General features: G+C 41.2%; 1 protein-coding gene across 2 annotated transcripts in view; it reads left to right on the forward strand.

The window, feature by feature from the left end:
- The window catches only part of HECTD4 (HECT domain E3 ubiquitin protein ligase 4), a 5,422,508-nt gene that overhangs the window by 5,245,023 nt on the left and 152,861 nt on the right, over positions 1-24,624 (forward strand). For both annotated transcript variants that reach the window (XM_044068422.1, XM_044068423.1), the window contains exon 72: positions 16,357-16,578. In XM_044068422.1, the coding sequence (XP_043924357.1) occupies positions 16,357-16,578 (222 nt within the window). The remainder of the gene's footprint in view (positions 1-16,356; positions 16,579-24,624) is intronic.

Genomic DNA, 24,624 nt, shown 5'->3' on the forward strand with positions numbered 1-24,624 from the left:
GCAGAGTCCCGCAGCCTCAGGAGCGCCCAGTGGGTGGCCCACAGTATTCCGAGACCTCCCCAGAATATCCAGAATATGCTTCTGAGGAGCCCCCTCGGAAGAGGATATGCAAGAGGAAGCATGTAGACTCCCAGGATGAGTCCATTACCTCTGACACTGACCTCGAGGAGTCCGAAGGGTCCCCTAAGTCGTCCTTTGATGATGTCTCCTTTGTAGACATCTTAGAGATCCTTAATCAGAGAGGCGGCTGGCCCACTGTTACCTCTTCTGATGAGGAGTCAGTGTACCTGAAGGCTTTCGGATCTCAGCCTTCAGCCTCTTGGGTGTCTCCACCTTTTGATGAACTTTTAGACCATGTTAGTCAGAAGGTGTGGGAGACTCCTTATGCCATGGAGCCAGTTCCCAGAAGACCCAATAAATTTCTGTCTGCCCCCAAAGAGAAAGAATTCTTGTCCAAGGGTGTGCCTATAGATGCCATGGTGGTGGCGGTGGCCCCTAAGAAGGAGCTAGCGGAGACTTCTTCATCCGTCCATCCGCCGAATAAGGGTTGGGAGGGTGGCCTAATGGTTAAGATGTTTGCCTTACAAACACAAGGTGCAGGGTTTGAGTCTCACAAGGGATAATTGGCTAGGCTTAAAATGACCCACAAGGGCAGTTAGCCTAGTACTAATCTATGAACTCTATGAACTCTATGAGTCTCGAATGATGGACAGATACGGGAAGCATATCTTTTCTTCAGCGGCATTCAAACTTAGATCGCTGAACTATCTAACACATTTCACAAGGCTTCAAAGAGATCTCCTTAAGGAGTTGGGAGATACTATACAAGGTACATCTATTGAAGGAGTCCCTGAGAAGGTGTCTGCTCAGTTGTCCACCTTAAATGCCATCGTTAACTCCTCCATGAGGCTGATTTCTTATGCAGCCGATGGAACAAGCAGGGCAGCGGGTTCAGGAGTTGACCTTAGGAGACACTAATGGATGTGCTTTGGTAATTTTGTGGAGCCGTTCAAGTCTACCTTTACCAACACCCCCTTTGAAGGTTCTTCATTGTTTGGACCCAAGGTAAAAGATACACTCATTAGGTGTGAACAAGAAGGGAAAACGCTTTCTGCTGTGGAAGTATGTTTTACTGTCCCCTCTAGACCATATCCTAAGGGTCAGAGAGGTGGTAAGACGTGGTTCCAGAAGTCCCAGAGATTTTTTCCAGATGCACAGGGTGACTCCTCCTAAAGAGGCAGAGGAGGAGGAACAAATGTTAGATGTCGCCCTAGTGGCAGGGGTGACCCGTAAAACCAGGGAGGCCACGATTCATTTCGAGGCCATCCCTATCAGCGCTCCTGATGTGGGGCCTGGCTGTGCTTCTCTGGAGCCAGTCGGGGGTTGCATGTCTTTGTATCCAAAAGCCTGGCTAAACATCACCCAAGACAAATGGGTACAAAGAATAATCACCAGAGGTTACTCCATACCCTTTTCTCTTCCACCCCATGCTCCCAAGAAGATGCCGGATATTCCACCCAATCACAGGGATCAAGCAACTGTAGAAGTAAAAAGTTGCTCGCAAACAGAGTCATCCAAACTGTCCCCACAGACCAGATAGGATCCGAAACTTACTTCAGATTCTTTTTAGTGCCAAAACGTACAGGGGACTGGAGGCCCATGCTGGACCTCAGCAAGCTAAACAAATCCATAAAGAATGCCAAGTTCCGGATGGTGACACTGCAGTCTATACTCCCTCTCTTAGGGAAAAACAAATGGATGTGCTCCATAGACCTCCAAGATGCGTACTACCATATAAAATGGACAGAGCATCGAGGCGCCATCTACGCTTCCGGCTGGGAGCTAGTCACTACCAATTTCGTCCTCTGCCCTTTGGTCTCACCACAGCCCCCAGGGCATTCGCCAAATGTATGGCAGTAGTGACAGCTCACCTAAGACGCCTAGGATTCCAAGTGTTACTGTACCTGGACTACTGGCTCTTGACCACCTCTACCAGGCATCTACTCCTTCAAACCAGAGATTCCACTATCCAACTTTGTTCCCAGTTGGGGATCACAGTAAACCTGGAAAAGTCTGCCTTATCACCCTCTCAATTTGTGATTTTATAGGCGCAGAAGTAGACACCGTCGCCATGTTAGCTGGTCTACCTGCAGAAAGAGCACAGAACCTCAGACAACAAGTTCTCCATCTTCTTCCTGTACAAAAAGTCAAGGCAAAGACGGTGCTGAAACTCTTAGGGGACCATGGCCTCCAGTATCATGTTAGTCCCTCTTGCCAGATTACATGTGCGAATTCTTCAATGACTCCTATCGTCCCAGTGGTCCTTTCAACAACTGCCTCTATCTCACCACATTATCATAACAGAATCTTGCAAAAAGGACCTCCATTGGAGGATCCAACCCAATCAACTTAGAACAGACACTCCATTCCTTCCTCGCTAACCCATTGCTACTGTGACCACGGACAGCTCACAGATAGGGTGGGGGGAGCATCATCTAGGCAGGACTGTCCAAGGCACATGGCAAGATCATGAGGGCAGCGCTTCTAGCATTGCAAGCACTTCATGACTCTTTCCCTCTAGGGACGATAGCAATCCAATCAGACAGCATCTCGCTGGTATGGTATCTCAACAAACAAGGTGGAACCAGATCTTACCCCCCTTTGTTGAGAGGAGATTCGTGTTTGGAAATGGGCGATATCTTCCCAGTGCTTTCTGGTGGCAATGCACATCCCAGGGACAACGAATGTGATAGCCGACAAACTCAGTCTGGCAATCCTGATGCCTCATGAGCGGTCTCTGAATCAGGAAATAACGGATCAGATTTTCCGCAGATGGGGACGGCCTTACTGTGATCTCTTCACCAGTTCGATCAACTCCAAATGCAGCAGCTATTTTTCCCTTATCCCCTGTCAGGGGGGAGTCACCGAGAGACGCACTTGTTCACGATTGGACCCTGGGACTCCTTTATGCTTTCCCTCCTTTTTCTCTCATATCCAAGGTGATTCAGAAAGCGAAGCTGTTGGAAAGCAAAATGATTCTCATCACTCCTTACTGGCCTCGTCAGATTCCTTTCTCGGGCCTCTGGACCCAGTGCCAGACCTCTTGACACACATGTCAGGCTCCCTTCACCCCAGCCTCCACACCTTCAACCTGACAGCGTGATTGCTCCAATTGCATCCCTAGTCAGGCTTCATGATTTTTCACCTGCTGTGACCCACATCATCTCATAAACCTTCCACTAGGAAGTTATACACTAGCAAATGGAGAAGATTTTCTATCTGGGCTGAAGAAAGGAATGTAGACCCTTAGACTGCATCCATTCCAATGGTTTTGGAATTTTTGTCTGAACTTTTCCACCAGGGATCTGCTGCTGCCACAATTAAGGTCCAACTGGCAGCGATATCTAATTTTCATTTGGGTCACCATGAGTCTAACCTGATGTCACACAGGTTGTGTAAAACCTTCCTGAAAGGTGCTACTTTGTTGAGACCCCCTTTTCAGGAACTGGTAGCTTCCTGGGATCTGAACTTTGTCCTGTCCAAACTAACCTCACCACCTTTTGAACCTGCTCATTCGTGCCCTCTGAAATTTTTGTCTTGGAAGACTTTATTTCTAGTAGCCATCACATCAGCTAGATGAGTTTCAGAGCTTCAGGCACTGTGTATAAAGCCTCCTTTCTTGATTTTCCACAGAGACAGAGTTTTTCTTCGTACAAACCTTTCCTTTATCCCTAAAGTTTGCTCTCACTCTAATTTGAACCAAACTATAGAATTACCGGTGTTTTTCCCCAATCATTCTAACGCAGCAGAATATACCTTTCACCAACTGGATTTTCACAGGCAGTTATGGTTCTACCTTCACAGGACTAAGGACTCAAAAAGTCAGACCAATTGTTTGTATCCTTTTCAGATTCTAGACTAGGTCTGGCCAGTTTCTAAAGTGACTCTGTCAAATTGGATCTCGAGCTGTATTTCTTTTATTCCTCCAATGGAAAGACTCTACCGTTCAAGATTAAGGCTCATTCTACGCGATCCCAGACTACATCTGTTGCCTTCCAAGCCAGAGCTCCAATTGACACTATTTGTGCAGCAGCAACTTGGGCTACCCCTCATACTTTTATCACTCATTGCAAATTTGACCTGATCTCAAGGGGTAGAGCCCCCTTTGGTTCAACGGTACTCAGAAGTATTTTTGCGTGAGCCACCCAGGAATAAGGTGCTAGGGATGCTGTCCCATATGTAAGAATGAAGGTGACATAGGACTACAGAACATAAAGAAGTTATGTACTCACCATAACATTCCATGTTTGTAGTCCATCTCGCCCTTCATTCTTACGAACCCACCCACCTACCCCCATCCTGAAAGGATCTGGAGACATGATAGTGCTTTCTTGGTAAGGTGAAGACCTTTCGTTATTGTTTGTTCTTTCTGGATTACCTTAGTTTCCTTTTCTCTATCTATAGTTTAGCAGCAAACAAGATCTGGGGATTGTACTAGTGCAGTATGGGATACATACCTAGCCATGAGCCAACTAAGAGACTTTGACCTTTGTAATAGGCCGAGTCAGAGCCGAGGATTGGCTCCGAACCCATATGTAAGAATGAAGGGCAAGATGGACTGTAACCATGGAACGTTATGGTGAGTACATAACTTCTTTTTTATGCTCCTGAAGCTCACTAATATTTCATGCATAGTTTTGTATTGATAGGTTCATAGGTTGTTACTAGGCTAATGACCACTTAGGGACCTTACAAGCTTAGCCACACATCCCAAACCCATTTGCATCCTGAGAAACTTGGGCATCTGTATGGGGGGGGGGGAAGGTATGCTAAAGGAGCAGTAACTAAGGGATTTTTTTTTTGGGGGGGGGTAGTTAGGATAATAATTTTCTTATTTATGGCCCCTGCCCAAAAGGGACATGGGGACCAGACTGGAGGTAAATTTACAATTTCCCAGCCAGTTGTCAAAGGTTTTGTTTGAATAAGGTCAGAGATGACCTCTGTTTTACATGGATGGGGAGCCTGTTCCATAGTGTGGGGGTCCTTTGGGACAAATGTATGTCTGTGTAATGTGTTTTGTTTATGTCACAAGTGAAGTTCTGATCCCTGGATCTAGCGTTTCGTTTTTTTTTTTTTTTGACACGTGCAACAGATCCATCAGGGCTGGGTCTGAGGAAACCCTGTAAGCCAGGCAAAGATCCCCTGTCAGCAGACTGTAGGAGAGTGAATACCAAGAGATGGAGTCTTTAGGTGATCAGTACAAAACAGGGTATTTTGTGGGTGTTGCAACTTTTGCAAGTGTCAGGTTAGGTACATTGTATTCAGTGATGGGTCTGATAAGGGCGAGTGGAGTGGTACTATAACTTCCTTAGACCTAGATGCCATAGTTGGGTAACACAGAATGATTTTCTTAGTATCTTAACTACATGTTGGTCAAAGGCCAGATTGCTGCCTACATATACTGCCAGATCCTTTACTACTGGAACAACATTTAGGGGTGTTTTATTAATGGAGCAGTTAACTTGGGCTGACTATTTCCCAAAGGACGTTATAACACATTTTTTAGCATTGAGTATTAGGCCATGGCTTTGGCACCAGTAATTTGTCTGTGTTAAACCCTCATGCAAGACATTGGTATCTTAGGGGGAATCTATAATAGCTTCCAATTTAGTTATCTGTGAACTTGGCAAGACAGAGGCCTTGAATGTTAGCCTTGACTTCTGAAAAGTAGATGTCAAACAAGAGCAGGTTCAGCAAGGAGCCTTGGGGTACTCCATTGGTGACTGGTCTCTTGGTGAAGGTGGTCTCACCTATCTTTACTTCTTGGGTCCTGTCTATGAGCCAGATGACAGTCCAGCGAGTTATGTAGGGATTTAAGTCTAGCTCAGAGAACTTGTCAACAATGCCTGAGTGGGGTATTGTATCGAATCATGGCCAGATCAAGATATGCTGTATGCATTGTTTTACCCTTGTCCATTATCTTGGTGACGATCTCATAGAAGAATACCAGGCTTAGTAGGCATGACCTTCCCTTAACAAAGCCAGATTAGGAGGGGTCCAGTGTCTGAAGAGCGCCAATGTCATTGTTTATTATTTCCACTATAATTCATTCCATGATGTTGGATGATCATAGGTTCGTACTAGGCTATCGGCCCTAAAACCTATACAAGACTAGCCATAACTATTCCCTGGCTATTTCTTCCCACACTATTTACTTCCCTGGACCCCTTAGGTTAGGCTTGTTAGACTGATGGGTCTGTAGTTCATTGGGTCAGCTGATGGTCTGCACTTGTGGAAGGGAATGATTATTGCAGTCCTTCATTCACTTGGAATGTAGCCTGTTTCATGGCTATAGTTGAAGAGTGGCTGAAGTGGAGCTGATAGTTTGTGTTTTCGACTGTTAAGGAGGCAACCAGGGTTGTTGCTGGGACCCATAGAGGTGGTGGCCTTAGCTTTAGAGAGCACTGGGGAAGTATGTTGGAGGGAATTTCACCAGGAGGAATTGGGGGGAATGTAGTGGAGGGGTGAAGTTTGAGCTGAATTTATCAGCCAGTAAATTCGCTATATCACTTTGATCTGTGAAGGTGTTACTGTTAACCACAATTTCAGCACATTGCTGTGTGTGTTATCTTTAAGGTTCTGGGCATAGCTGAAGAAGGTCTTTTGATTGTCATTAGCCTGCGAGGCTATCCTAACATTATAGCTGGCCTTGCTGGACTTTAGACCTCTTAGTTTCTTGATTAGTTGTATAAGAGAGCACTTGTCTGTAAGGGAGTTGCTCTTCCTGATTTTGACCATGACTTTATTTTTTTTATTATATACCCCATTTAGATGAGGATTCTATCACTGGGGTTTGTTTTGAGTTTACTTCTGGTAAGTATGGCAGCCTCTGTGCAACCATTCTCATGATGTTCTTCGTTCCACATTGCTGCAGTCCTAACTATTGGGTAGTCCGCTGTCCAGTCGGCCCGAATACCAGAGTATATGGCTGACGTCGGTCAGGGCGCATTAGACTGACGTCAGTACGTCAGGGTACTAATGCGCATGACCGACGTCATATCCTCAGTCTTTTTTGCCGCATGGTCCGATGCAGAAGCAGTTTTGCGAGTGCAGGTTGGCGTTCTGGAATTTTCTGAAGTCGGAGTTTCAGACCGAATCAGAGTTGGCTAAGTACCCCGTTGGGGAACATTTTGGTTTTTTCTTGCCTCAGTATTTTACGGATGTCAGAAAAAGTGAATAACTGTATTTCTTGTGGGAAACAGATACCTCATAGGGATTACCATACCTTGTGTATACCTTGTTTAGGGCCTGAGCACGACGTTGTTGGATGCCGCTCTTGTGCTAGGTTTAACAAACGCACTATTAAGAGAAGGTTAGACTGTGCCAGGTTAGTGTTTGGGAAGCGTTGCAATTATAAAATGCCGTCGGATGCTCCGGCGCCGCTTCGTCAAAAAGCGCAAGGACAAAACAGCGAAGCCTAGGGTTGATGAACCGGCAGTCCCGGACGCGGTTCTTTAGAAACTCAGTGGAGCCAGAGGTTTTGCCAGGAGTTTCTTTGGAGTCTCAGGCAGAGACTTTACTGTTACAGGATGTGCCTTCTCAGGAGGTAGGCCAGGCTGAGGGGGCTTCTCAGGTAACTGTTCTTCCCTCTCTTCCCAAGGTAGTTAGAGCCTCTCCTTCTGTTTCCAAAACTTCTTTGAGAGGTAGGCCAAGTTTAGCTTCAGTGGGGGCTTCTCCTAGCACTTCAGGTTCTGTGCCTAAGAAACATATGCTTAAAATGGCAGAAGATTTGATTACTATGATTAGAGGTTCTATGCCCCCTCCTGATAAGAGGCCTAGGGTGGAACCTGAGTTTGATAGTTTTGAACAGTGTTCAGAGGCTTCTGAGTCTTCTGCGGAAGATTTTTGCAGGAGTATCCTCCTTATTCTGATTCTGATGTGGATGATTCCACTCCTACAGCTTCTCCTCCTGAGGATTTCTCATTTTCAGAGACTCTGCATTCCATGAGGGAGCACTTTAAATGGGAAGGCCAGGATTACTCTGATTCCAGGAAAAGGCTTAGGGAATTCTTGTTTTTGCCCCAGCATAGGCCCTTAGCTATACCTCCTGTGTTGAATGTGGTGGAAGATGTTTTTGCAGAGGCTTCCCTGAACCCTGATTCTTTGCCTCCTGCTCCTGTTAAACCTGATAGGTACTATAGGGTGCCTGAAGCTCATAAGTATCTTTTTAAGAGTCCTAGGGCAGACCCGGAAACTGTTTCTCAGGGACCTAAAGGTGTTAAGGCCTCTGTGGTTAAAAACCCTGTTCCCACTGATAAAGAGGCAAGGGCTCTGGATAGATGGGGAAAGAAAGTGTATACTTCTTCCACTTTAGCCATGAGGGCGTTGAATTGTCAGTTTCACATGCTAAAATATCAGAATTATCTCCTTTCTCAACTGAAATCTAAGGTGGATGCTTTGGCGGAAGGTATTGAGTGTAAAGAGTTGCTGGATTTAGTTCATGTGTCTGAACAAGTGGGTAAGCATTCTTTGCAATGTGGTTTTGATGCTGTACAGGCCTCCTCGAGGGTGGCTGCCACTAGTTCTGTTCTTCGCAGACATGCCTGGTTGAGGGATCAGAATTTAGCTGAGCATGTTAAGACAAGGATTTTGGATGCTCCTTTACAGTCTGATGTGTTGTTTGGTTCGCCTGTGGAAGCAGTTTTAAAGAAAATGGAGGACAAAGCTAAGTCTATGCAAACTGTTAAAGATTTTTTGCAGGTGCAGCCACCGAAGTTTAGTAGAAATTGGCCTACTAAGGGATGGACATATCCTGCTTATGATTCCCAGTCTAGGGGTAGGTCTAGGCGTGGTAGGGGCAGAGCTCAAGGTTCTTTTAGGCCTAGAACAGGGAGTTCACCTGCTCAGACTTCTGGTGAGGGCAGGGGTCAGTCCTTTCGTAAACAGACCCAATGACCTGCCTTTTCAGCTGCCAGTAGATTCTCGTCTGGCAGCTCCTTTGGGAGGAAGACTGTCTCTTTTCAAAGAAAATTGGGATTTAATCACTCAAGACAGATGGGTGTTGGATATCATTCACCACGGTTACAGGTTTTATTTCCATACATTGCCCCTTTCAAAGGCATGCCAGACGTTCCTCCTCCACAAAGGAAAGAGGCTCACAAGCAAATTTCTCTGTTACTCCAAATAGGGGCCATTCAGCCAGTCCCTGTATCAGAAAGGGGCCTAGGATTTTATTCTCGCCTGTTCCTAGTACCAAAGAAGGGGAACACGTGGAGACCAATTTTGGATTTATCTATCCTCAACACTTATCTGGACATTCCAAAGTTCAAGATGTTGGCGTTACAACAGCTTTTACCTCTGCTGGGCAAAGATCACTGGATGGTAACTTTAGATCTCAAGGAAGCTTACCTTCATGTGCCTATAAGACTAAGTTGCAGGAAGTATCTGCGTTTTCGAGCTGGAAATTCTCATTATCAGTTCTCTGCATTGCCCTTTGGCTTATCTACTGCCCAGAGTATTCACAAAGGTTCTGGCTCCAGTGATAGCTTACTTCAGGCTAAAAGGAATTCAAATCTATCCTTACTTGGGTGACTGCCTGGTTCTGGCTCAAGAAAAGGAAGACCTTCTACAGCATCTGGAATATGTTATAGCAGTGCTAAGATGCCTAGGGTATTCTGTGAAGCAAATAAAGTCCAGTCTAGTACCCTCTCAAGACATGTGCTTTCTGGGTGTGAGACTGTATACAGCAGCCCAGGTGGCCTTTTTAACCCCGGACAAACAAAAGAGTCTATCCCTTTACTTCCATCAACTATCTCATCAGTCCGTGCTGACTGCAAGGACAGTCCTTCAAGCATTAGGGTTCATGGCATCTTGTATTCTGGTGCTTCCCAATGCCAAACTGCATATGAGGAAGCTGCAATGGTATCTCAAAAATGTATGGACACAGCACTGCCAGGATTTGGACACTGTCATTCAAATAATACCTTGCCTTCAAAAAGAATTTTTGTGGTGGGCTCAGGAATGTCACCTAAACAAGGGACTCTCTGTGACCCGGCCAGAGGCGAGTCAGATTTTAACGACAGATGCCTCGGACATTGCTTGGGGAGCTCATCTAAATGGAAAGTGGATACAAGACAAGTGGCCTGCCAGACTACAGCATCTACATATCAACATGAAGGAGATGTTAGCAGTCCAGTTTGCATTAATGGCTTTCAAGGAGTTACTTCTTCCAGGGCAGGTGTTGATTCTAACAGACAACACAACTGTCATGTGGTACATCAACAAACAAGGGGGAACACATTCTTATCCTCTATGCAGGCAAGCAATGATTTTATGGGAGACTGCGCTCAGCTTGCAACTAACTCTTCAGGCAAGGTTTCTGCCGGAGCACAGAACTCCTTAGCAGATGTGTTAAGCAGACAAATCATGGATCCCCACGAGTGGAAACTGGATCTTCATGTATTTCAGAAATTGACAGTGTCATGGGGAACTCCAGACATAGATCTGTTCGCTTCTCCACTAAACCACCAGCTGCCAAAGTTTTGCACAAAGGGGTTTCATCACACAGCTTGGAAAGTGGATGCTCTTTCTTTCAGTTGGAAAAATCTTCATGTGTATGCCTTTCCACCTCTGCCTCTTCTTCCAAAGGTGCTCTTAAAGGTCAAACAAGACAAGCCAAGGATGATTTTAATAGCTCCAGATTGGCCTCGGCAACACTGGTACCCACTACTAAGGAGTCTGGTAAGGAAGCCTCCATGGCCTTTACCTTTGATTCCGCATCTGTTATCTCAGAAGGACGGTCATCTGCTCAATGTCAAGCTTCACTCACTTCATCTAACAGCCTGGCATATTCTGTGTTGAAACACAGCAGGTCTCAACTTCCTCAACAAGTTTTAAATGTGATTATGGAAGCTAGAAGACCTAGTACAAGGAAAGTGTACGAGAAAAATGGAAGAGGTTTTTATTTTGGAGTACAGCAAAGAATTTGGAGATTTCTGAGCCTAATTTGAATGTGGCTCTTCAATATCTTACTGAGTTATTGGACAAAGGTTTGTCCTTCTCTTCCATTAAGATTCATGCTGCAGCAATTTCAGCTCACTATGATTGTGACCCACCATTGTTTTCGCATCCTTTGTTCAAGCAGTTTCTTAGAGGGGCAAAGAATATAAGACCCCACGTAGAGCTCCTACTCCTGCTTGGGATCTCAATTTTGTGTTGGAAAAACTTACTCTACAACCTTTTGAGCCTGCGGCTACTGCTGAATTGAAATGCTTGTCATGGAAGACTGCTTTTCTGTTGGCTATTACTTCTGCAAGAAGGGTGTCTGAGTTGCAGGCCCTTATGGCAGTAGAGCCCTTTTGATTTTCCATAAGGATAGGGTATCATTACGTACTAATCCTTCCTTTATGCCTAAGGTGGTTTCTAGTGTGGCTTTAAACCAAACTATTCATTTGCCTACTTTTTATGCAGACCCCCAAAATAAAGGGGAAAAGATTTTGCACACTTTAGATGTACATAGGCAATTGCGTTATTATTTAAGCAGGACTAAGGATTTTAGGCAGTCTCAGCAGTTGTTTGTTTCTTTTGCTTTGAGTTCAGGGCAAGCCTGTGTCAAAACAAACTATTTCTAGGTGGATTGGGTTTTGCATTGCATTTTGTTATTCCCATCATGGCAAGGAGATTCCAGCTGGGATTAGGCCTCATTCCACTAGGGCTACTGCCACTTCAACAGCATTTCTAAGGGGTGGCAACTAAGGATATTTTGGAGGCAGCTACTTGGAGTTCAGTGCATACTTTCTCTAAGCATTATCACCTTCCTCTCTACTCTAAGTCTAGGGCTGGTTTTGCCACAGCTATTTTGCAAGGCATGTTGTCAGCTCCTGCTTCTTTATGATTTGCCAGCCTCCCTTACCTCTGCTTTGGGATTCTACCCAATAGTTAGGACTGCAGCAATGTGGAACGAAGAACATAGTACAGTTTTGTACCTACCATAAATGTAGATGTTCAAGGATCCACATTGCTGCAGTCCAATTTACCCTCCCTCCTTCCCCTCTGTGTCTAGGGGTGGTTGTGTAGGTGAGGTTATATGCTGATATTTTTGTATATTTTTGTATATATTTTTGTATATATTGTACATATTTCTGGTGTAGGTATATTGGGCCTTGTCTTTTTAGGGTCTTCTGACATCTGGGGCAAGAAAAGACTGAGGATATGACGTCGGTCATGCGCATTAGTACCCTGACGTACTGACGTCAGTCTAATGCGCCCTGACCGACGTCAGCCATATACTCTGGTATTCGGGCCGACTGGACAGCGGACTACCCAATAGTTAGGACTGCAGCAATGTGGATCCTCGAACATCTACATTTATGGTAGGTACAAAACTGTACTTTTGTTTAGGGACTGTCTGAATAATTCTGAATAGATAGCTGTGGTCTCAGAGTTAAGGAGAGACTTGAATTTTGACAGTTTGTCACTTAATAAGATCTAGTTTGCCTAAGCCTAGTTCCTAAATGTTACTGGTTTATCTGGGGTTTCCATATTGATTTTTACTTCAAAGGAGACAGTTTTGTGATCCGACCTCAGTAGTGAGGACATGGTGAGGTGGGGGGATGAAACACTCTCTCATGTTGGTGAGTACCAGATGTTTGATTCACAGGTTGGGGCATGCATGTTCTAGGGCGTTTATGTTAAGAAAGTCCAGGAAGCATTGTGCCTGTGAGTTTGAAGCAGTGTAAGTTTCCCAGTCTATAGAGGAACGTCACCCATGAGTAGCATGTTTGGTTGAATTGTATGGTGAGTGACTTTGATAGGTTTAGGTGAGAGTTTTGGTGCACAGATGGTGACCTGTAGCTAGCCATAATATGGTGAGGGACCTTATCTGCGGTGACTTGCAAGTTGCACATCGATGAACTCCATGGTATCATCCTGTTTAACCAGCCTTGGAGGTATGCTTGTTGCATATGTAGTTTCTTTTCTTTTTTTTTGTCTTATCTGTTGAGTGCGGCATTTGTGTGTTTCACAATGGAGTCCCCAGTGACAAGAGTAGTAGATAAAGTATATGCATGCCTTATGGACTTCACTTTTGGTGGACCATTTGGTGAAGGCTTATGTGAGATGTTTGGTGTTTCTTTTGATGTGTGTTTTATCGATTGCTGATGTTGCCATTAGGAATTTGAAGACAACTATATCTTGAAATGTTTCTACAGAGCGCTTAAATTGCCTCTGTAAAGCCATGTTTGTATGTCTGAAAAACATTTGACAACATTCTGGCTTGGTTTTGACTAATGTAAAATTAGGAAATCATTAGTGGTTGGTATTTTGAGCAGTTACATCTTTTAACTCTTTTGCCAATAAATGTGTATAGCACGTTTGACATTTTAACTTAGCTGTATTTATAAAAAAGAGTTCTTGTTTAAAAAGGTTTATGGCTGCACTGTGATCCAGCAAGACTATTCTAGTAACTACCCAACAGAAAATGGTAGAATTCATTGTATGTGTATTACACTAGGAAATAACTTCCATCTGTCCATGCTTACAAGTCACAGCCATCTCTTAATACTGAACCTTTGAACAGCCATCACCATCCTCAGACTTTATTAGGCAAGTAGGCAATGTAAGTAGATTGTCAGTCTTTCCATATTGCACAAGCTTGTACACCCACACATACACACACACCTAGGGACAATTTAGTAGTCAGTATTCCTAACACATGTCTTTGGGAGGTAGGAGGAAACTGGAGTTCCTGGAGAAAACCCTACTGAACTCAGAAGCACATGCAGACTCTACGCAGAAGGCACCCTAGCAAAGGATTGACCTGGGAAACTTCTGTGGTGAATTGACAATGCTCACTGTGCTGCAGTACATAGGCAGAAGATTCACTAATACTTTTACATTTTAATAACTAGAGTATCAAATAATGCATAAGAATGTTTAGTAAATTGTCTGATATGTATTAAAAGCACTAACAGCTGCATGCCAAGTTAAACGTGTATATATGTACACAGTACAGTATAACAAATTATGAAAACTGAAGTCAAACCTGACATTTCTGTGTACTGATATTGTCAGCATCATATGTCTTTAAGCTAACAAGTTTGAGAAGGAGGGGGATAAGTACAAGGCTAACACCAAGGGATAAAGATGTGTTTTCAAAATTTAGACAGAAAAGCAAAATATGAGACACAGTTATAAGGTGCTATCATACAAAATTTGGGCACGTGGACAACATAGGGCAGAATAGTGTAGCAGGAGAAAGTACTAACAGAGGACTACTCTAAAGTGAAAAAGAAAGATAATTTTTTAAATGCTATGACTGTGTGTGCATTAAAGCCCTGTTAAACAAAGCCGAGACATTTTCTGCCATTTTGCACTATTTGTGTGAGACCAGCTTCTCTATCATAATGACAAATCATTTCAGCTAGTTGTCTCTTTCTGTCTGCTTCAGTAAAATTAGCCATACATTTAATCAACTGCAAATCGTCTCCGGTCCATTGATGTCACTGAACTAGACAAAATGCATGAGTTTTCAGTAGCATCATCTTTATGCACAAATATAGTCTACGGTGACTCTGTTGGGTGAGTCATGAACACATCCTAAAATTTTCAGCACAGCTGAAGCAAAAAAAAAAAATCATAATGACTGATACATTCAACTGCCAGTCTTTTTCTCTGACTGCTAAAGTTAAGGAGATGTATCTTGTTTTGGTTGGATTTGCACAGACTGCTTGGCTATTATACTAGAACTGCTGAATTTTGAAAAATGATAATTTTTTTCAAGGAACAGGAAAAAGACCTACATTGTAGTAAGCAGGCTTCTAAATGGTTGTCCCAGTAATAAACCTCTGTAAGGCACAATAGCAGCATACTTGAACTGAGAGTCATCTCCATCTGCAGCATGTTTCAGGAACCGTTCTGTGCAAAACATTTTAGAAGCTGTCACATGAGCTCTTCTACGCACCTTCACAAAACATTACAAGTTGGAAGTATGGTTTAGTGTTGGACAAGCAGGGAGTCTTGTAACTCTACCTTCCATGGGTACTATAACATTGCTAAGGAATCTGCGTAAATATTGTGATTTACTTTTACATTGACCCTTCCTGAAGTAAACATAATACTGTGTAAGGTACTTAACAGTAAATCTCAGAGCAGATGCCACTGTAATAGTAAAACTCCTTCCATCCACCCCCTAAAAATATTTGTATACAGTAGGACTTTCCAGCATGATGTTTGCCTGAAAATCAAGATGTGATGTTGTCCTGTCTCGCCTTCATTCTTACTAGGTTGGGTTCGGATCTGATCATCGGATCTGTCTCTGCCTTTATTGTCAAGGTCAAGGCCTTTTGCCAGCTTGTGGCTAAATCCCTATCCCAGCATGCACTAAAACCATCCCCATATCTCGTTTGCCACTAAACAAGTTCGAAAATTCATCTGCTATCTTTTTCATTACTTTTTCATCTATAATTCTAAAAATTTGTGGATGATTAGATATTTTCTGACTTTTATAGATGTGTGTCTTCTTGGCCATCTAGCTTCCTTAGTATGCAGCTAACCTTTGTTCCCACTTTACTTACAGGTATAGATAGGACCATATTATCATTTTATGGAGGTATTCCTTTTTTTCTAGGAGTCAGATTATTTTTTTCTGTGGCTGGACTTGTCACTAGAGTGGTGAGTTAGTTATCAGATGGCCATTATCCGTAGCTGGAAGGATTTTCATTTATGCGTATACTTTCCATGCTTTTCTTGCCTAAATATGCAGTACATGCTTGCAGATGCCTTTCCCACTGCTGCCTTTGTGCCCTAGGTACCATCTTAGAAGTTGCTGTGGTCACACATGCTCAGCCTACACTTAAAGACCAAAATTTAACCATTCTCTTTCCACTACTAGTCATTCATGTGGTTAAAAAAATAAATAAATGCTCCCTTCTTCCCATGAAAGCATATGTGATTGTTAGATGCTTGGATTATTTGATTGAAACTCATTTGCCTTCATTCCTGCCAGAGCTGCAACCTTTGTACCTTCATAGCCGACTTGCAGCTAGATCATAATCACCAAATTTGACATTGATCATTTGGGAAGGAATAGTAGTGCGAGAACCAGCAGTGACTTCCACATTAATGAAAACTTGCCAAGACATCAGCACTCAAGAGGAGCCAGATCATTAGAGGGAGATTTACAGCTTAAAATATGTTTGTTTTAATATATTGAATATTATGAAAAATAAATATTTGTTGTGATTCAGGCAGGAAAGCTTATGCCTAGGTGATGTGGATTATTCATTCTAACAGTATAATAGCAGTTAATGGAGAAACGCACATTATAATACATTATTTATAATTTTGTTCTTTTTGCAGGGCAAATACATACTGACTCCCAGTCCTATTACATATGCAGAAGAGCAGTTACTACATTTTTTTGGACAGTTGCTGGGAATTGCAATTAGAGCTGATGTTCCACTACCCATAGACCTTTTACCTTCATTCTGGAAGACGTTAGTAGGAGAGCCACTGGACCCAGATTCAGACCTGCAAGAAGTGGATGTCATTACCTACAACTACATTAAAAAAATTGAAAATGTAAGTCTTGAGAAATATAGATTAGACGAGTACTAATATGCAAGTTTGAATTGTGTGCTGTTGTGTAACTAGTTAAAAGTAACACAGTCAAATTAAGGTATTTGACCTTATTGGATTGCACAGGTCTAACAGATATTTGACTGTGACCCTAAAATAAACATATTTAGAGGTAACTTCTGAAATAAGTGTACAAGAAACTAAAGCTTTATTTTGCATGATGGCTTGAAAAAGAAAGGGTTGAACATGTCCTGTTTAACTAACATTTCCTTGTTGTGCTTGATTCTTTGTGACTTGATCCTTAGTGCATCTGGTCAGTCATGTTTGCATTCTTGTTTCTGTTTTTAGCTGGTGTGTGTACCATTAAAATAAGTAACAAAAACATCTAGTAAACCAAATGTTTCTTATCAAAATCCAGCTGATACGCAAAGGGCTGATGAAGTGATTTAACAATGAAAACCGTAGATGAGGGTAAGGTGGTACACACAGCCTATCTAGATCTCGCCAAGGCTTTCGACACCATCCCCCACTCTGGAATTATAGACAAACTCACTAAACTAGGTATAAATCCCTATGTCACAAGATGGGTTGCCAACTGGCTCACTGAAAGAACCCACACTGTGAAAGTAGCAGACTCTAAATCCATCTTCAAACCAGTGACAATTGGAGTACCACAGGGTTCAGTCCTAGGTCCTTTCCTGTTTGGTATCTACTTCTTTGAAGTACAGGCTAACACAGAAGGTCTTTGGCTAACAAAGTTCGCAGATGACTGCAAACTAGGAGCCATAATCAAAACTCCTAACGATGTGGACATCCTACAAAAGGGCCTCATTGAGACATGCCTGGTGTCAAAGCCATGGCCTCAAGCTCAATGCCAAAAAGTGCATTGTCATCCCTTTTGGTAAAAACTCTGTACCCATGAACTACCACATAGGCGGTAGTCTACTTAACATTGAAAGTGTGATAAAAGACCTTGGGACACAGGTGAACAGTTGTCTCTCCTTTGATAATCACATCACCACAGTAGTCAGGAAATCCTTCTACGTGGCACACATCATCACAAAAGGTTTCCATCATCCAGGAAAAAAGAGGTCATTGTTCCCCTCTACTCATCACTCATTAGACCCATTATAGAGTACAATGCCCCTTTTGGTATGTACCTCACAAGACATCTACAACAACTGGAAAGGCCACAGAAATACCTCACAAAGAGGATTACCGGCCTCAAACAGATGCCCTATGCAGACCATCTCAAAAAACTCCAGCTTTACTCTGTTGCATGTCGCCTACTCAGAGGTGATCTCTGCCTAACATACAAAGAGATGTCAAACCCAGAGCTGTTGGACATGCTCCACGTAAAGAAATCCCAATCCCTCCGAGTTACACACTCTAGGGACCTAAACCTTATCACGACAATAAACAGAACATGCTGGAGGGATAGATTCCTGTCCCAGAGACTTTCCATACTCTGGAACAAACTACCTATCTGTATCAAACAAAGCTCATCATTAGCACTCTTCAAGAAAAATCTTGATGATTGGATGGGAGATAGGAAATTCAACCTGGGGATCACTTCTGTGGCTCTGCTCGACAGGGGCACAGGAAAATAATTTTCTTGGGTGGCAAAAGCCAGGGTACCATTTGGCTAGGCTTATATAGGCCCTAGGGCCAATAGCCTAGTACCTACCTATGAACCTAAAGATATGTCCAAGACTAACAGACTCACTCTCTTGTATTACTATTAAAGACCACTGTAGTTTGACACATTCTTAAACACTTTTATTAATTTCACATATATTGGGTAACGACATGGGCACATATACGTCACAGACATTGTTTGTCATTTTCGTGCAGTATGTGTATGTTTTCTTTTTTAACAATCATCATTAATTCCAATCTTATGTAAATTACTCAAGCCCTGCCTTCCTTGAAATTTCACTCCTCCTCCTGAACGTTACCCAGCATATATTGCTCCCACAAATTCCATCTATTTCTATGTAGTTTGCAGCTCCCCTTTTTCTAAAGATTCTATGTCAAACTCTTGTATCTGCTTTACAACATTCAATACTTCAGTTATGGTTAGTTTACATTTTGATTTCTATTTTTTAGTAATTGCTTTTTCTGACAGCCAGTAGTATTAAACTTAGTAAGGTCTTACTCAGTCTAGGCAATTCATTGTCTATATTCTAGCTCAAAAAATATATTTTTAGATACAATAATTTGCTCCTCCAGTATTTCTGATAAAGTACCCTGCAGGGAGTTTTAAAATTTGCTAACAATACATTTCCAAAACAAATGTTCTTAATTATCCCCCTCTCTTTTTCCATTTTACCTCCAGCATTTGCTAATTACCTGAGGAAGAATTCTCTGAAGTCTGCTTTGAGTATAACAATATCTATGCAAACACTTTTATGCAAAAATCTCCTAAACCTTATAAATGTTATTGCTTACTTAAGAGTCATACAAATGTCCTCCCACTGTTACTTTGTGTATTGCCTTTTCATTTTCACTTTCCATTCTTTTCTAACTTCTTCTGATTGATTCTAAAAGTTATATTTACACATTTTGAGCCAGTATGCTGAAATGTCCTGTATTCTGTTTGGGGTGCATCCATTTCTTCTGCATCCTCCAGATGGATCTTTGGTCACTTCAATGGCAATGCATCTGCCACTCCTATTTTCTTCTGTGGTAGTCTTCTTCATTTGTTAGGTAGGAGGAGCATCCATGAAGGGAGGGGCATAAACAGCATACTTTAGTTCTTCCTCACAAGCTCACTTAATAGTTTCTTTTGTAGGTGGCTTTCATATCCTTCTTTGTTTCAGCCATTTCTGTTTTTTAATTCATTTAAATTTTTTTCTTGTCCATTTTTTTACTTACCTTTTGCACTACATGCATTTTCCCCACTAACACTTTAAGTATACGTTGAACATTTTTTTAGTAAAATCCTTAACAAAATATGCCTTTTCTAAACTGTGATCACATGGGCTTTCACTGACCCTTGGTGAACTTTATCCCTTTGTGATGTCAGCTCAGAGATAGCATGAGAATGCATCCATAGACTGTAATGAGCACACCACTGCCCATGTGAAGGGGTGTGTCTGTTGAATATGCAAACAAATTCAATCTGTACAGTGAGGTCACTGAGAGATAAAGTTCATTTATGTGGGCAGTGCCTTATTAAAAAGTTTACTAAACCTTTTTGTTAATAAACAACCTGCATAAGATGAGAATAACAGATCGGAAAATGCATCATGGCACTAAAATGCATTATCAGCTGGTCCTTTCATGAATCACTTTATTTGTGTCAATATTTTGGGATGATTTTCTTCGTGAGAATCTCAAAACCTTCAAAGTTATGGAACATTGATTCTGTGTATGTCCTGCTTGATTGAGAAATAGCTTTCTGAAAATTTTGAAGGATATAGTGCTTTGTGCTGTTACTCTTTTTCAGACAGGATAATGTCATTCATGAGGATTCCGTGGCTCTCTTTCTATGTTGGCAGATCAATCCATTTTTTTTTTTTACATTAGCATTCGTTATCACTGACTACACTCCTGTTTGTTTTCCTCATACAAGGTGAAACATCATTTCTCTAGTGATATCATTTTCCTTTCTGTCAGAGAATACCAGTTAAGAAAAACATAATGAAGACCGGTTGATCTCAGGACTGACAAATCTTTTCTTTCATATCATTAAACTTGCGTAGGACTCAGCACTGAGAGAGCTAAAAGGATGCCTTCAACAATAGTTTAATTAGTGAAGCCAAGTACTAGAGTCTAAACATTGTTGTTGATGATGCTTGGTTAATGCGCTTCATCCTTTTTGTGACTGGCTCCCAGACCAGTTGAGTTTATTGGACACACATTTATCACTGTCTTTATCACTGGACCCTTGATCACTGTGGAAGTAGCTGAAGTAAGAGTTCTCTGGTCCTGATCAGGCATTGAACAAATGCTAGCTCCTACATCCATTCTTTAGAAGGTTTTCTCCATGCCAAATTGAAGTGATTTATTTCTAGGAGTCCTTCTTCCATGGTAGATTATTCTGGAGACTCACTTTCTTCATGTTCAAATTTTCTGGAAATAACCAATTCCTGGCTGAATTCAGTCAAAGATCAGTCATCCAATGTTGGACTGTGCTGATTCATGAAACAAAGGAACCATATTAGTCTTTCCTGTGTATGTGCTGAAGTAGAATTAGCTACTGTTCATGAAACCAGAGTATCCTTGGCTCAGAAAAAGCAATCTGTGTATATTTGTACTTGAGTATATGTTGATTAATGTAAAAGATCTCAATTCAAACATTTGACAGAAACTAATTGCATACTGTGTTCCACACAACCATGCATTCCCAAAACAAAGCACATACTGTACAGTCAAAATACACTCACACAAACACACAAAAGAACCAAAAAGTTTTTTTTTGTTATACAGGGGGCAACCCCATGTGCCCTCACACTTCAGCAACTTAATATATGCCAACTTTGAGTTTACACTAAAGCATGGAAAGGACATATGCTGTATCCCTGTAGTGTGACAATCTTGTAAAGAAAAAAGCTGGCATTATACCTCTTAGGTCAGAAAACAGGAACAGATATTCAAAAGAGTAGCTACCTAGGAGCAAATGTTGTACACACATCAAAAGTAACACCCACAAATTCTTCCTGAATTAACCCTTCACATCCTTGAAAGGTAGCTTACCAAAAACGGTGACACCAGTTGCTAGTATCTTTCCATGAACAATGGAAGATATTCGACCAAAGCATCAGGCACACACACTCTGAATAATAATACTATTAGGGAAAGGGTTTTTGTAAGGTAATGTGTAGGGTAGTGATTAGGGGCAGAGGCTGTTTTGCCCTTAATGTGTGCTAACCTAAAAACTGTGCCTACCCCTAACACGAATCCTACGTTTCTTTCCCCAACAGTACCGTTACACAAGACAACTGGACCCACTTCCTGTACATAATAAACAGGCATAACACTAAGACTATCTTTTTACCTGATCTGCAAACACGTACAGACTCATACCCCAAATGCCAAAATTTATAATATTTGAAAGCTTTGGCTTTAAAACATGTGTCCACTTACCATGAATCAAAGCACCTACCCTGCAAGCTACCAACCTTTGAAATTCCATTATTCGATAAACTCAGCATTAGACAGTTCTGACAATAAATAACACAGCATATGTGTGTATTTGTATGTATGCTTGTATGTATATCTGTGTCTATTGTATGTGTGCGTCTCCAAATCTCTTTATATCTTCTATATTGAAATATATAATGGACTGTTAATAACAGGTGAAGACTTGATTTGAAAAAGTTATTTTCTGTCTACATTGTGTACATACACAGATATATACTTACATTCACACACAGATCTATGCACATGTATATATATATATATATATATATATATATAAAAAACGCACACACACACACACACACACATATATATATATATATATATATATATATATATATATATATATGTATGTGTGTGTGCATGTGTGCATGTGTATATGGGTATACTTCACATACCCGAAATACCACATAACCAAAGACCATATAACTAAGCAGAGAATGCCAAAACTTCAAATAAATGAATGATCACAAAGCTGAAATGATTCCCAGGGTAACTAACCACTGGGCCAACAAGGGGAGATTTACTCTTTTCCCCACTGTAGTGCAGTCACAGAGTTGGTATATTTAGTTAGGGGGGGGTGGAGGCATACCCCCCCACCTGAGTAGGTCGTAGATGGTGCGGTGTGTTCTCCATGAGTTTTTGGCCCAGTGGTTACTTACCCTGGGAAACATTTTGGCTTTGTGATAGTTCATTTGAAGTTTCTGTATTGATGGCTTGGTTATATGGTATTTCAGGTATGTGAAGTAGACCCCTGTGCGTGTGTGTGTGTGTGTGTATATATATATATATATATATATATATATATATATATGTATGTATGTAATACATATGCCTAAACAATTTTGACAGCTGCAGGAAAATACAGTGATTTGATGGCTTACTTAAGTTACTATCTTTAAGTGCCACTAGCACATTGTAGGGTCAGGCATACTGCTTTTATAGAGAGTTATTTTTAAAATATATGCTTGAGATTATTTATTTATTTTTTTGTGAATTTGGAGTAATTGTTTCCAGGGTTACTGATTTTTACTAAATGTGTTGCACTGTAATGTGTTATGAGTCAGAAAATTAATTAGTGTTATAAGTGAACTTTTCAGAATTAATTTTTTTTAATGACATGAGGTAAGAAATTCAGAAGATGTTTGTTATCCAGGGGAATAACTGTATGACCTGAACTCTTCTAACATATGTGGATTCACACAGGTACCGATATTGTATTACTTTCTTCCTTTCACATTGATCTTGTACATAAATTAGTCATCTGCAGTACTTTGCATACCTTGTGCTTTTGAAAAAGCTTAAAAGGTAAGGGCTGTAATTAAGTTTTCTTTCATATATCTTAAAGTTATGATGTTTATGTGAATACAAAAATAATTTTATTACAAGATAGTTAAAATCTGGAACTTCCAAGGTGGCTGCACATTGAGTAACAGCTTCATTCTAGTTCTTCCAGTGTGAAAACAGAAACTCAGAAGTGTAGCTGGCCAATAAGTGCATTGCCTGGATGCCAGGAAAAAAAAAAAAGAAATAAAATCAGCTACAAAAGTTGAGGAAAAAAACAGTCACTGGGAAGAGTACTTCAGCTGTTCAGCAAAATGTAGTACAAGCTTCAGAAATGGCTTCCAGTAACTGAGAAGAAAATATAAGGCAACTGCATACAGACCTGATTAAAATAAATGAAACACTGATGGAGTATATCAACCCAAATAACAAAAGGCTAGGAAAATGAAAGGAGCTTTAAAAAGATATTCAGATGAGGTAATAAAACTGCAAAAATCTGAGGTCGAAATGAAGAAAAGGCTGGCTGAAAATGAGACTGCTCAAGAAGAGATGTTTAAAAAAATAGAATTAGAGGATGAAGTACATAGGGAAAAGCTGAGATTTTCTCATGTACCAGAGAAGCTGAAAGAAGAGATGGTATACATTTTATGAAAGCACAAATAAGCAACTGGACTGGTACTACACAGTAGGAGTTGTTAATTGAAATGGTACATTGCTTGTATGCTCCAAACCTGGCCATGAAAAAACAATCTACACCTTTAATAGTAAAGATGCAATCCTACCAGCAGAAGGAGTTGATTCTGACAAAACTGTGGCAGAAGGACAAAGTACTTAAAGTGGGAGACAGCAGAGTGTTTGTGTAGAATAATTACTGTATACCAGTCAGAAGAGGAGTAAATTTATTCTATTCTTCAGGGAATGTTGAGAAGCAGGCAGGAGATTCAAACTGCTGTACCCAGCCATCTTCAAAGTATTCTTTCCTGGAGGGACAAAATCATTTTTTGATGCAGTATATGCTAAGGAGGAAATACAAAAGTTTGTCCAACAAAAAGTGATTTGTGAAACAAAAGGAGATTCTGCCTTTTGTTCTTCTGGTAATAAAGACCAACCAGTGAAACCTTTTCCAGTGTTTCAACAGAAAATGCTTAAGAGAAGGGAAAAAATTAAGAGTTGACTAGAAGACTCTAGATTACTTGCAAATGAAGCAGAGGCATGATTTGGGAGATGGAGATGAACAGGAATAAAATCATTTACTTGAAAATTGACAAATGTGGGATTACAAAGAAATAATTACATTTGTGAAACATAACAGAGCAAGAAAATATGGAAATATTTGATTTTTTTGGCTTTGTTAAACTTGTAGGGGACTCTAAAGAATATGCCCTACTTCATACCATTAATGTTCAGAAAAATACTTAGAAGAGGAGGGAGAAAGTTAACTGTAAGTAAATCATATTTTTTTTCTTAATGGTAATACTGTTATAGTACATGATTTTTTGTGCATGCTATAAAGTAAAGTTTTCTCAGTTATTTTCAAGTGCAATGGGGATACTAATATAAACAGGTGCTCTGTTTTTTTTTCCCTTCTCTTTTTCTCCTTGTTCAGTTTTAAGAAATGTC

The sequence above is a fragment of the Protopterus annectens genome, chromosome 4.part0 (genome assembly GCF_019279795.1).
Source record: "Protopterus annectens isolate FY-2018-M chromosome 4.part0, PAN1.0, whole genome shotgun sequence".
Classification (NCBI taxonomy): Eukaryota; Metazoa; Chordata; order Ceratodontiformes; family Protopteridae; genus Protopterus; species Protopterus annectens.